Source organism: Sporisorium graminicola, chromosome SGRAM_9 (genome assembly GCF_005498985.1).
Source record: "Sporisorium graminicola strain CBS 10092 chromosome SGRAM_9, whole genome shotgun sequence".
NCBI lineage: Eukaryota > Fungi > Basidiomycota > Ustilaginomycetes > Ustilaginales > Ustilaginaceae > Sporisorium > Sporisorium graminicola.
The window spans coordinates 460,469-474,164 of NC_043739.1; the positions used below are offsets into that span (position 1 = coordinate 460,469).

The 13,696-nt window shown below is 57.4% G+C and overlaps 5 protein-coding genes across 5 annotated transcripts; 3 read left to right on the top strand and 2 right to left on the bottom strand.

The window, feature by feature from the left end:
- Nucleotides 1–690: 690 nt before the first annotated feature.
- EX895_006534 (uncharacterized protein) lies at nucleotides 691–3,126 on the top strand (the record flags this gene model as incomplete). Its single annotated transcript, XM_029887125.1, has 1 exon — nucleotides 691–3,126. The coding sequence occupies one exon, from the start codon at nucleotides 691–693 to the stop codon at nucleotides 3,124–3,126; it is 2,436 nt and encodes an 811-aa protein (XP_029736617.1).
- A 123-nt stretch (nucleotides 3,127–3,249) lies between these two features.
- On the bottom strand, nucleotides 3,250–3,741 carry EX895_006535 (uncharacterized protein; the record flags this gene model as incomplete). Its single annotated transcript, XM_029887126.1, has 1 exon — nucleotides 3,250–3,741. One exon carries the CDS (start codon nucleotides 3,739–3,741, stop codon nucleotides 3,250–3,252), a length of 492 nt encoding a protein of 163 aa, XP_029736618.1.
- A 382-nt stretch (nucleotides 3,742–4,123) lies between these two features.
- On the top strand, nucleotides 4,124–6,067 carry EX895_006536 (uncharacterized protein; the record flags this gene model as incomplete). Its single annotated transcript, XM_029887127.1, has 1 exon — nucleotides 4,124–6,067. The coding sequence occupies one exon, from the start codon at nucleotides 4,124–4,126 to the stop codon at nucleotides 6,065–6,067; it is 1,944 nt and encodes a 647-aa protein (XP_029736619.1).
- A 124-nt stretch (nucleotides 6,068–6,191) lies between these two features.
- Nucleotides 6,192–10,349, bottom strand: EX895_006537 (uncharacterized protein; the record flags this gene model as incomplete). The annotated part of the gene is made up of 1 exon (XM_029887128.1): nucleotides 6,192–10,349. One exon carries the CDS (start codon nucleotides 10,347–10,349, stop codon nucleotides 6,192–6,194), a length of 4,158 nt encoding a protein of 1,385 aa, XP_029736620.1.
- A 486-nt stretch (nucleotides 10,350–10,835) lies between these two features.
- On the top strand, nucleotides 10,836–13,595 carry EX895_006538 (uncharacterized protein; the record flags this gene model as incomplete). The annotated part of the gene is made up of 1 exon (XM_029887129.1): nucleotides 10,836–13,595. The coding sequence occupies one exon, from the start codon at nucleotides 10,836–10,838 to the stop codon at nucleotides 13,593–13,595; it is 2,760 nt and encodes a 919-aa protein (XP_029736621.1).
- Between the last annotated feature and the right edge of the window lie 101 nt (nucleotides 13,596–13,696).

Genomic DNA, 13,696 nt, shown 5'->3' on the forward strand with positions numbered 1-13,696 from the left:
CCGTCAATGTAGCGACTGATTTTATGTGCGGGGATGTGTTAGGCCATGCGTAGCCCTTGGTCTCGGTCAAGTCCGAGATTTCAAAGTGGCAAAATTGAGGCGCATGCATATTTCACTGATAGTGCCGCCTCTCGTCGGGACCTCGCCCTTTCTCGTCAAGCTTATCTCCTTCTGACCAAGTTTGCTAATGCCCTCCTTCTGACAGCTTCGAATCAGCATAAGGTCGCCCCGTCTCGACAACATCACTTCCGTCCGTCATGCCATCACACTGATCAGTCGACGTACCAGCAAGTCTATCTCGGACCCAGCTTCAGTGGCCGCGAGCTCAGAGCACGGGTCTCTGCGCCTCGACTGTCCCCGGCGATGGTGACCATGACACCGCAGACAGCTTCGGTAGCTGCTCTGCTGTGCCTTGCAACGCCGTACATCGCCTCAGTACTGTCACGAGTCAGCATCGCTCTGCGAGTAGCGCTCTCGGCTCTTATTTACTTGGCAGTGTCAGCACACTTACAACGTCGATCCGCCAAACGCTTCCGAGTGGCTAACTCACAACATGCTTCACATTCAAAAGCCAACATAGTCCTCTCATCTAAAAGCGAGGCTTCTACATTCGAGAAGCAGCCATCCCGCGCTCCGACAACTTCGACAACAGTATGCACCGAACGTAGCTCATTGTTTACATCTCGCCCAATGCCAACAGGAGAAGGAGATGTGGTTCAGAGCGTCGCACGCATCCGCAACGATCAATGCCCGCAACTCAGCGACGCATGCTACCTAGATGCGGCAGCCGCTCCTCCGTTCCCTTCTGGGTTGGTCACAGCTGTAGCACAGGATCTTACCGGCAAGCTTCTGTCCAACCCCCACTCCAAGTCTCCCTCGGCCATCTCGACTGCAGACCAGATCGCTGCTACACGCGTTCGGGTCATGCGCGAGCTGTTCGGCATTCACAACACACACGACTGGCACCTCATCTTCACTTCAGGCACCACAGCTAGTCTAAAGCTTGTTGGCGAATCTTTGGACTGGACTTCCTTCACTCAGTCGAGAACGGCCAAATCCGGATTCTCATATCTTGTCGAGAGCCACACCAGTGCTGTTGGGATCAGAGATTTCGCAGCACGCGCAGGCGTGTGCAGCGCGAGCGTTACTGAGGTCGACATGGTTAGCGTGGCTCAGGAAGGATTGGTGGTGTTACCTCTGCAATGCAACGCGACGGGCAAGAGGTACGTCGACTCGATGAAGCAAGTTTGTCGCTCAAAAACGGACAACGCGCTTGTATTGGTCGATGCTGCCTCGTATCTGTCCTCCTCTCAACGCTTTGACCTCTCGCAAGTATCTGCGGATGAAACACCAGATATGGTCGCATTCTCTTTCTACAAGATTTTTGGCTACCCAACCGGTCTGGGAGGTCTACTGGTCAAGACATCAGCAGCTCCTCAATTGAATCACAAAACATATCAGGGTGGCGGCACGGTCGACTCGATTCTCGCCGAGTCGCAATGGACGAAGCCGCGAAAGGACTTTGAAGCAAGGCTCGAAGATGGCACGGTCAACATACACGGCATTCTCGCTGTCAACACTGCGCTCGACTTCTATCGCAAAGCCTTCGGGCCATGGGACCTGCGTGCTGGGTACGTCGCTGGTCTTCGTAGCAACTTGATCCAGGCGATGCGAAGCATGACGCACGGCAATGGCAATCCAGTCATTCGGCTCTATCGAGGCCGCGATGGCGGAGCCGAGTTCGGTCCGATTGTCAACTTCAACGTTCTCACCGCCAACGGCTCCATCGTCCCACCGCAGGAAGTGGACCGACTAGCAAGCATCAGCAACATTCACCTGCGCATGGGTCGACACTGCAACCCTGGCTTTGTCACTACACAGCTCGGTGTCACAGCGGAACAGATCAAGCAAGAGTACGCTGATGGCGTCGGATGCGACGATGCGGGCGATGCTGGCCTGGAAGGCAGTTCGAAGGCTTCGGCTTCCTTGCGCGCCAGCTTGTGTCTGCTAAATACCGATGAAGACGTCGAACGACTTGTTGGGTTCCTCGCGCGATTCTTCTTGTCGTCTTCGCCTACCTCGCGTAAGGACTCAGCTTCCAAAGCTACCGTGGCAGAACGACAGTTTGAATTGGCAAATATCACGGTGTACCCGATCAAGTCGTGTTCGGGTCAAGATCTCAAAGCCGGAGAAGAGTGGGACTTGACGCGGCACGGACTCAAGTTCGATCGCGAATGGATTGTGATGAACCTGTCGAACGGCAAGGCCCTGTCCCAGAAGCGCTTCCCAAAGATGGCGCTTATCCGGCCTCGGATCGATCTGTCCTCTCACACAATGATCGTATCTATCGCGGGCACGTCTCACTCCTTCACCTTGGACCTCGACGACGAGTCGCAGTACGTCGACAACGCATCCGGACTCAAACAGGTAGAGATATGCGGGATGGAAGTGCGTCCACGAGCTCATCGGAACGAGCTGTTGCGATCGATGCTGACCGACCTGCTAGGTGTGTCGTGTACGCTGGCAAGGCAGGCAACCGACGTGAGCCGGCACTCGAAACTCGACTCGGGCAGCAATAAGATCCCGCTCATCTTTAGCAATGAGTCACCGTTCCTGCTGATTAACTCTGCGAGCGTGGACAACGTCAGCCAGTGGATCCACCAGGACACCACACCCAGGCATACATCTTCGGTCGCGGAGGAGCTGGCCTCGGATTCGGGCTATTCGTCCGCATCGCCAGCTGAAGACAAGAACCGACAGCCACTGATGCGTGCTCAAGCTGCAAGCTTTCGCGCCAACTTCTTGGTCTCACCCATCGCTGGCGGTGCAGAGGCTGCGTTTGCAGAGGATGGGTTCAACAGGGTCGTATTGGGCGGCAAACACGTTTTCGGTGTACTGGGAGAGTGCAGGCGATGCCAGATGGTCTGTGTCGATCAGTGCACGGGCGAGGTCAGGCCTCAGACGCTCAAGACGCTGGCGAAGCATCGAAGGAATGACAAGGGGCGGATCATTTTTGGATCCCATCTGGCGTGGTTGCCTGATCTTGCGCTGGAGTCGACTGCGAGGGATGGGAAACAGCAAGAGTCGGCGCAGGTATGGGTCGGGATGCAGGTCGTCACTTCCTGAAGCGAGCACTGTGCGTCACTTGATCGCCTTCTAACTTGGAAACAGATTTCATCTTGCCCAAATGATGGGGATTGTGATTTGCACCGGGTGTATAGGACAAATTTGAGATCTTGAGAGATGAAACTAGAAAGGCCAATACCATCGCTTACTCGAAACAGTCGCCTCGGCTGCGCCCTCAACCTTTTCTTTTGCCCGCTCCACCTTCTCGACAATGCTCTTCGCAGTCGCCTCGAGTCCGTTCGTCTGAGCATTCATGAGCTTGGTCTGTTCATCCCGATCCAGCACATTCCAGAGCAGATGCAGGCCAAAATACGCACTGCTGCCGTAGGCGAGGATGCGGAGGAGCGCGGGAAAGAGCCGGCTATAGAGCGAAGCGTGGCGCGCGGACGCTCCTGTGGGGTCTCTCAGACGCTGCGCCTTGCGAGCAGCTTTATTAGCGAGATAGCGCTGGGCTTCGTTGAGTTCTTCGGTTTCTGGCGAGGTAGGCGGTGGTTGCGCGAGTGTGCGTCTGGATGTGGTGGCGAGGGTGCGTTGTTCGCGGAGTAAGCGGTGCACGAGACGGGTCGGGGTGAGGCGCGGCAAGGCCGTTCTTGCTATCAATGTTGAAGGAAGCATTGCGGACATAGATGGTTGTGTGTATGAAGGCAAGATAGAAGGAAGAGGATGAAGTCGATGGTCAATGCTCGAACGCTCTTCAACGACTTTGGGAAAGTGAAAAGATCGGGCGGGTGGAGGGTTAGTTCAATCGGCGATGCGTGATTTATGCAAATGCACATGCAAAGTCGCGTTTTTGTCACTGTGCTCAGCTGGACTGCGCTGTGCTGTATGCGAGATTTTTGTGTGTGTGTTTCTTGGAAACGCGTCTGTTATGGCAAGGCCGAGCGACATTCAAACCAACTCCCACCCTCACCATCATCATCATCATCATCGCCCATCCATCCTCGAAACGACTTTCCGCTCTCACGCAACTGTTAACATATATGCTCGACCTTCTGACATGATGTCCATGGTGCCGGCATCTGGAAGCGGCATGATGGAGGCTACCACATCGACGGCACAGCGGAAACCTCGGCAGACGCGCAACGTCCAGCCTGAGATCGACCTCTCGATACCCCTCCATCCATGGGCGACCACGTCCCAGCTGCAGCACCTGCAACACCACCAACTTCCAGCCTCTGCCCCTGCTTCCACGTCGTACCGATCTGTGCACCAGTCACAACCACCACCACCACCAACATCAAAACCACAAGTACAGCCACAACCGCACCCACAGTACACGATGAGCACGCAACCGCATCCGCATCACACCTTTCCAGTCGCCGTTGCACCCGTCTCCACCGCAAACTTCTACGCTCATCCGCCAACAACTCACACAAACGCCGCTACATACGTAAGAGCAACGCCAGTGCCGACTGCAAAGCCAGAACTGCAATTCGCACCCGTGCCAGCTCTGCCAAAGAAGAGTCTGCCGACGCGAGCGGATCTTGATTTCCTGCTGGGAGGATCATCTAGGGCAAGAGCCAAGTCGGTCACGCCAAAGACAGTAGCTCCACCAGATAAGCCGCGCTCTGCAACCGTGAGAGCGCCCGCTGCTGTCAAAGCCACACCAGTTGCCAGACCTAGCGTACAGACCCACATTGCTGGACCTAGTTGGTTCTTGGCAGCCGGTGCAGAAGCACCTGCATCCACTTCTAGGCCGTCTCTACCACTCCGACAACCATCTGACATCCCGGTTGTACAGCAACACGACGACGATCTTCCCCTGGGCGCCGAGGCCGTTATGGAACAGGACGATGAAGCAGGCTCATCCTTTGAAGCTGATAACGAAGGCGAAGGTCCTGTGGCAGAAAAAGACGATCCTAACGATCGTGATTTTCGACCATCCGCCAACGCTGCTGCTCCGAAGCAGAAGCGAGCATATCGTCGCAAATCGCAAGTGGCCGAGGGAGATGCTGCCGCAACGGCTAGTGGCACAAAGAAACGCGCCCGTCACAGTCTCGCGAGCAACAGCACATCCGCAGGCAAGGTCGCCGGCAGCGCTAGTGGGTGGCTCACTCCCGATGGGCCCAAACGGCGTGGGCGGCCGCCCAAGGAAGCGTACACGCCGGATATGCTCGAACAGATCAAAGCGGCCAACGAGCTGTTGGGCATCGCTGAGAACGACCAGGAAGGGCTGTGCAAGAAGCGGCTTACGGACATTATCGATCCTCAGACACGGCAGGCCTTGTCACCGGAGATGCGCGCCGTGCTCTTGAGGGCGAGAAACACGCAGCTGCAGCGCGAGCGGCTCAAGCGGCTTCGTGAGGCGGGCATCCCCATATCGCGGTCCAAGCCTAAGCCCAAGCAGGAGGCAGCGAGTGAGGAGGGGGCAGGGGCAGCGAAGCAGGAGGAGAAGCCGAAGCGAGGAGGCAGGCGGCACAAGGAGGTGCACGAGGATGAGGCCGAGACGGGAAGCGGATCGGCGATCGTGGAGCGAGCCAAGGGCAAGGTGAGCGAGTGGATCAAGAGCATCAGCAGCGAGGCCGGGATGAGCAACGACGCCGAGTGGGACGATATGGCGGCTCCCTCGCCACCGCTGCCAAAGCAGCACGTGTCGAGGATGGCGTCGTCCGTAGCGAGCAGCAGCAAGCAGCAGCGGGAAGCGTTGGAGACACCCGCGTCGCCTGCACCTGCACCTGCACCTGCACCTGCTCTAGGCGCGCAGATACAGGCCCTCGGCGAAGCTGCGCGTGCGGATACGAACATCGACCCACGCCTGTTCACGGACAGCTCCGCAGCCAAAGCCGATGACAACGAAGACGACGAGCTGGTGCAGGGCTACTTTTCCCGCTTTGCCACCGTCACTGGCGACTCGAAGCACAGGCCGCCTGCAGAACAAGCGCAGGAGGGCGACACGTTCCAAGCCGGCGTCGTGGGCGACGAGTACTACTTCTCCAACTGAAGGATGCACGCTGCTGTGGAGGCAATCTTTGTGTTTCAGTGATTAAGTTACGTCTATCATTGCATGAGAAGTCGTTTTGCAAGTTGTGCTACACAGTGTGTTGCGCGAGCGTGATTTCGAAAGTTCAGGTCTCGCTCACGGCGAACCATGCGTCCCTGGCGTCGACCGCCACACTCCTCACCGCCCTGACCCTGTCGTCAATCCCGACGCCGTCCTTGGCCAAGTTCTTGAGCACGACCCCCCTGAGCGGGTGCAGGTGGTGGTGCTGCAGACCGCTGTCGCGCTTGGCCGCCGAGTCGTGGTCGTCATCATCGTCCGGCTTGGCGGCGAGGCTGGTGAGCGTGCGCAGCGCAGCAATGCGCGTCGACGCCGGCGTGAACGGCGACGCCGAGATGTTATCCAGCAGCCGTGCCGTGATCGAGCTGAGATGCGAGGCGATCAGTGCCGTGGGGTCGAAGGTGGATGTCGACGGGAGCTTTTTGCCAACCTCGCTGGCGACAGTGAGCGCGTTGGCTGCTGCGGAGCGCGCTTTGCTGTCTGGCAGCGTGAGCGCTTGGATCAGAAGCGGGAACAGCCCTTCCAGCCGCTCGACGAGCATGGTCGATGGTAGGCTGGGCAGCAGGCCCGCTAGGCAGACGAGGTAGATTGTCTTGACATCGACGTCGTTGTCGTGGTCGCAGCTCTCGCCGTGCACGTGGTGGTGTTGTTTCTGGTGGCGATGCGCCAACTTGGCCGCGTTCTCGTAGCTCTCGAGCAGGCGCGGGAGAAGGAACGAAAACAGCTTCTGCTTCCATAGCAACCGCACCGTAAACCCGTTCTCCTTGGTTGTGATCCCGTCATCACCCACACCGACAATCGCCGACAGATCTCGGGCGGCCGCTTTGGCAAACTTCCAGTCCACCGCTTTCGCCCCTCTGCCTCCACCCGCAGCGGCAATAAGCTGCGTCGGATCCTGCTGCCCCAGAATCGCGCCCGCCACATCATCAAACACCTCGATGAGCACGCGGTTCAGCATCGCCTCGGACAGCTTGGACGACTTGACCACCAGCGCGCGAGACAGCCACATCCACATCTGCAGCGCCACGCGCCTCTTGCTGCCCGCCCCACTGGTGCTGGAGGGAGACTTGATGTGTGTGCCCCAGAACGCGTCGAGTAGGTCGAGGAATGGCTGCTGCGTTTCGTCGATGAACTTATTGGTGAGCGCAACGACGGACCAGTAGGCGCTGTTGAGTTGCAGGGCCTGTGAGGCTTGAGCAGTCGATTTGTCGAGGCTGTTGGACGAGATGGTGGCGGCAGAGAGCGCCCAGTCGAGCAGAGTCGAAAGCGACGCCAGTGCGGCTTCGTGTTTTGTTGCTGGAGCCGTGGTCGGGGCCGACAGCACCACAACCCCCGCTACTGGGGAGGAAGCGACGATCGCAGCTGACAGTAGCGCTACAGCGTTCCTGCTTGCCAGTTCGAACTGGCCTGTAGCACCAGTCGTCGACGTGAATGGCTCAAACGTTTTTGTCAACGGCGAACCGGACCCGATGAGGGAATCACCTTCTACACTGTTGCCACCTTCAACAAACGTCGACTGTCCACCCACAAACGTTTTGTTCAAATTAGACAGAAGCTCGCGCTGACGGTTCGAGTCGAGCAGCTTCACGAACGTTCCAAGTAGCGCAGCCATCTCCGCCACGACAGCAGGATGCGCTGCAATGCTCAGTCTTTGACCGCCATCTTCCTTTGAAACGGTGCTGAGACCCGACAGCGTGAGAGTGACGAGACGCGAAGGCAGCGTCTGCGCATACTTCGCCAGATCCCGATGTCCATTCTGCTTCTTCAGATCGACCATGGTCTGCAGCGTCAGGATCAGGCCGCGTGCATAACCAACGTTAGCTTCCTGCAAGGCTCCGATCTGCTCCATGACGACCGAGATGGGTTTGCCCTCTTCGTTAGATTTAGTGACACCCGGGATGCCGTCGTCACTGTTGCTGCGAGACCGAGCACTGGGTCGACAACATAGTTCAAGCTTGGTAAACAGCTTGACGACGACCGCTTCGAACAGGAACGGCGCGACGCAGAGTCGCGAGAGCGCACCGAGACTGCGGCGGATGTTGGCTTTGATCAGATCGAGTTCGGCCTCAGTGTCATCCATCGCGTTGCCCGTCGTGCGCTCCTCGGGGTCATCCATCGGTTGGATGCGGTCTGGTAGGTTCTCGAGCAGCACAGGCAGCACCACCTGTTCAATCACCTTGGCGGTCGGGTTGGCGGCTGCGACCGTGTTGGCAGTGCGCTCGTTGGAAATCACTTCGATGGCACAGAGTGCCTCTTCGCGCACATCGTCTCCGATGGAAGTTGTGAGGAGAGAGGCAACTTCGCGCGTGAGGAAGCTGAGCTCGTCAAAGTCCAGCAGCGGCTTGTTTGCCTTGGACACCGCTGCCGCACCAGTGTTCTCATCGTTCGCAGCTGTGGTCGTGCCGTTACTGCTGAGGATGGAGATGGAGACGACCGAAGAGAAGACGAGCATGGCCGATCGCCGGTACAAGGTGGATCGTAGTCCGTTCGACAAGCAGTTGAGCAAGTCCGGCAGGAAAGGGTCTAGAGGTCGGTTGTCGCCAGTATAGCTGCGCTCGGTCGCTGTGGAAGGCAGCAGTTGACCAGAGCCAATCCCGGTTACCGCAGCCGACACTTCCGTCTTGCCGTCGTCATCAGCCAAAGAGAGTTCTGCATGACGGTATACTTTAGCTAGAGACTCAAGCAGCTCACCGATACCCGCCAAGATCGGTGTTCGTTGCGCAAGGTCCTCTGGGTCGGCAAACATCTTGATCATCTGATCCATGAAGCCGTACACGGCCAAATACGCCGTGCTGGCAGATGCGCGAGCAAGGCAGGCGAGTACCTTGATCGCAGCCTTTGCGAGCGACTTGCCCGGCTCCTCGAGCTCGACAAGGCAGTCGTGAACCATCTTGGGTGCAATGCCCTCCGGTGGGTCGACGCCGTGGTAGAGCACATGGAGTAAAACGGTGAGAGTGTCGACGGCCAAATCGCCAGTCTCGTCGTCAGTCGCGTGGAAGATTTCGATCTTAAGGCCCTCCCAGAGCTTCTTTGCGTTGGCTAGGGCTGCTGCACGACCGTAGACGGGCATGGCGGCAATGAGCGTGCGGAGCGTGTCGAGCTTGGCCGGCCCGCCGGCGGCGCTGAGCTTTTCAAGCAGCAGCGGGTAACCTAGAGGAGCCATGGCTGGCGAAGCGCAGATGGCTGCACGCAGCGCCACCTTGAGGTCATCAGAGGTGATTCCGTAGGGGTCGTCGGGTGGAGGGCGGAAGGTGATGGGAAAGTAGCAAAAGGTGATGTCGAAGAACTTTTCGGTCATTTCGCGATCCATGATCCATTCGGTGAGGAGCACCTTGTCTACGCCGAAAAGCACCATGAGGTTACGCGGGTCCTTTTCGCCTTGGACCATCTTGACGTAGCCTTGCAGGAAGTCCTTACCCTGGCAAGACTCGGATCGCGATGCGTCTGTTGCATCGTCAGCGGTCGTGTCTACATCCATGGGGCTGGATGCGGGTGGAGTGGGTACAGATGGCTGTTCATCAGAAGATGAAGATCGATACGCCTTGAGTGCATCTCTGTGGTGCGCTACGAGGCTATCGAGGAGTCTGTAAATGATGAAGCGAAGGCTTTGTGGGTGGTTGGTGGCGATGACGTTGGAGAAGAGAGAAGCTGCTACGGCGTGTGCCTGTTCCTGACCGAATCCTTTGACCGGAGGCTGAGCGACTGCCGTGGTGGTGGTGTCTGATGATGCTGATGATGGCGACGGCGCCTTGCAGGCACTGAGGACGGTGAGAGCCTTGAGCGAGCTGACGAGCATTGCACTGCCCTGTAACGTCTTCTGCTCTGCCTCGTTCTTGCGTGCTCTTGGCGCAGTGTCGGGTAGCACTTCTGGCGCCTTGGCAGAGCGAACAAAGTTGTCCGAGATGATGACACCATCTGCGATCTTGTCTGCAAAGAAAGCTGATAGTGTGCGTACAGCTTGGATGGTGAAGATGCTGCTGAGGGGCTCTTTGGTCGGATTGGCCTGTTGAGAGTCAGGATCGAGTAAAGTGCAGGTGATTTCGGACAGCAGCTGTACCGCGCGCGTCCTTGTGTCTTCTTCTTCGGATGTGAGGTATTCTCCCATCAGGCGTACGACGCCAAGCAGTGAGACGGAGCCGTTGGTGAGATCATCGATGATGGAAGGCGGTACCTCTTGAAAGGAGCCGACCATGTATGCACGAATGGCCTGGGCTGGATCCGACATGGTTGCGACGAGCGACTGCCAAGCACAGCGCGAATGCTGGATATTGGTACTTCTTGCTGCTGCTTGGTGTTCTTCGACAGCGATGCTGATGCCCGTGGTGTTTGTCAGGATGCAAAGGGCTCTGATAACGACCACAACCAACAAGGCAAAGCAAGCACTTTGAGTCACCTCCAATCAAAGGTGATCTCAACGAAATCAATCGCGGTTTAGAACTCCACTTTTTTTCTTTTTCTTTTCAGACTCGGTATCTTGGCTTTTCTTGGGCTCTAACATCTTGAGCTGAGAACCCATCTCGGTGATTTTTGGCAGTTGTCCCGGCTTCGCACCTCGGCAGCCGTCAAGTAAGGCCGCGCGCTAAGCACCGCTTATGCCTCCACATTGTGCTGCGGCAGCAATCAGGCACAAGCACGAGCACAAGCCACCTTGAGACCATCGACTCAGACCCTGATGTCCAACATCCATTGTACAGTCCAGCCTATAAACAGAATGGAAGAGACCATCCGAGACGCATCGATGGGGCCAGAGCTGGACTCGAGCAGCGTACAGGCACATACTGTGCCGCTGGCTTACCTGCCTCGCATCAAGATATGCATCTCGAGACCGTCTTTACCTGGATCTATTGTCCCAGGTATTGAACAGCTCGTTCGTCACCACATCCGTCCAGAGATTCTACATCTTCATTCGTCTCCTACACCCATCCCAGCCAGTGGGCTTTCTGGGAGAAATGCGCGTTCATCGGCCGCTTCATCGCCTGCTCCGGTCTGGAACTGGAACGTCAGCTTTGTCGAGGCCACCTCAGCTGTGCTCAAGGGAGGCCAATCTAGCGTAGATCGTCTTACTTGGAGCTGCTCTACATCTGGCGACACCTTTGCGCCTTGCTCTGAGTCCGAAGCCGTACAGCGAATCGACACGCCGTTCATCGTCACGGTGGTCTATCACGTCGAATCGCCGCATCTTGCTTATCGCGCTCTAGGCCACATCCTGGGTGTAGCAAAAGACTGCCTTTCCCTACATACCAGCAGTGACGACACCTCGATGCTCCACCCAAGCCTCTTCGCCAACTCTTTAGGCTCCAAAACAGCTTCAGGGTACTTCCTCTCACCTGCCATCGCAGACCGCAAACTCAACATCACCGAGACCGCAGACTACGAAACCATCGGCACCATGATCGACTGTTCGCGCAACGGCGTGCTCAACGTGCGCTCCACCAAGTATCTTCTCCGCACTCTTGCATTTCTCGGCTACAATATGCTGCAGCTCTACACTGAGGACACGTATGAAATCGACGGCGAGCCCTTCTTCGGCTACATGCGCGGCGGATACTCTCACGCCGAGCTGCGCGAGATTGACGACTATGCTGCGCTGTTCGGAATCGAAGTGATCCCGTGCATTCAGACGCTGGGACATTTGGGGCAGATGCTGCAGTGGCCCAGATATCTCGGTCTGCGCGATACCGCCGAAGTGCTGTTGCCAGAGTGGCCCGAGACATACACGATGCTCGAAAAGATGATCAAAGCCGCAACCGCACCTTTCCGCTCCAAGCGCATTCACCTGGGTATGGACGAGACGCATGGACTGGGACATGGACGATACTACTCGATATATGGCCACCAGAACAACAAGCCAGGCAGTCAGATCTTTGTCGAGCACCTCGAAAAGGTGAATGCGATTTGCCAATCAATGCAGCTTGAACCTATGATCTGGTCCGACATGCTCTTTTGTCTCTCGGCGCGCAACAACTCGCTCGTGGGCTACTACGACTCGGCCCAGCCAATCGATGTGAAACAGCAGGGGATCCCACCGAGCGTCGACCTTGTCTACTGGGACTACTACCACACGTCGGCCACGAGCTACGAGAAACGCATCAAGAATCACGAGGACCTGCGTGGTGCCAGCCCTTGGCTCGCCGCTGGCTCTTGGACGTGGTCACGCTTTTGGACTGCTTTGCCGTTCACATTCCAGACCATCTCTGCCAACTTGAGAGCGGCTAAGAACTCGCCAGGGGTGAGACACGTCTTCCTCACCATCTGGGGCGATGAGGGTAACGAGGTGGATCTGTGGTCCTCGCTACCCGCGTGGTGTTACTATGCGGATCATGCTTTTTCAGCCAAATTTTCTTGTGGCGAGCCGGCGGCAAGAGGTGGTGATGGGGAAGTGGATGTTTCGCTTCTCAAGAGCAAGTTCGATGCGATCGTGGGTGGAGACTGGGACGACTTTGTGCGCGCCTCTGCAATCGATGACACCACAAAGGACGGGCTGGACGTGGCCGAGGACGACAAGATCCATTTCGCGCCCAACACGAGCAAGTGGATGTTGTGGAACGACCCAGTGCACAGTTTCGCCGAGCCTACGCTCGTCGCTTCCGGATTTGACGCTGAACAGCACTACGCGAGCATCGCCTCGACGCTCAGCGAGCGTGTGGAAGGTGTCACGCTCGAGAACACGCTTCGGAATCGCGATTTACTCGTCGTCCGGCCGCGGGCAAAACCTGCAACGGGGCTGTTCACTGCTGCGGCGTCCAGACTTTCCGAAGTCACGGGACTCCATCGATCCACCGGTGGTGACGGAGCTCCAAGCACAGTGCGCATCCTCTCCGACCACCCGTTCAATGCGCGTCTCGAGCTAGCGCGCCTGGTGGCACAGGTGCTCTCGCTAAAAGCCAATCTGCGTCAGCGACTGCATCAAGCGTATGTGTCGCGCAACTGGCCGCAGCTGCAGCAGCTCAACCGACGCACCGCAAGGTGTCTCGACGCGGCAACCAAGCTCTGGCGCTACCATCGCGAGATGTGGATGTCCATGTACAAGCCACACGGGTGGGAGACGCTCGAGCTGCGCTACGGCGGCCTCGTGTCGCGGCTGGATACGCTGCACAGGCGCGTGGGGGCATTCCTTGAGTACGTGCTGTGTCCTCATCCTGACGAAGATCTCGAAGGTGATGATGCTTTGCAACAGAGCGCCAGGAGAGCCGATGTCCTTCTTCCCAAACCCGTTCGCTTCGACGAGGGCGAGTCCGCCGAAAGCTCGAAACGCTCTTCGCTAGACCGGCAGCAGGACGAGGAGGACCACGAGGCTGAAGACGAGGACGACGACTCGATGCGTTCTGGCGGCAGAACACAGCGGAGCAAGTGGGGTTGGCAGGAGAAAGTAACCAGTCTGCCCGAGCTCGAAAAGCCGCTTCAGTTGGTCTATGGCAGTGCCGAACAATTGCTCGACTATCATCGGGTGTCTCGCCCTACCTATTGTTGACGGGAACAGGTTTCTCACATACACGAATTCCACATACCACAGCATTACCTCGGCGAAAGAATGTTGCAACTGGAAACACTGCTATATGAGACAAGGATGAG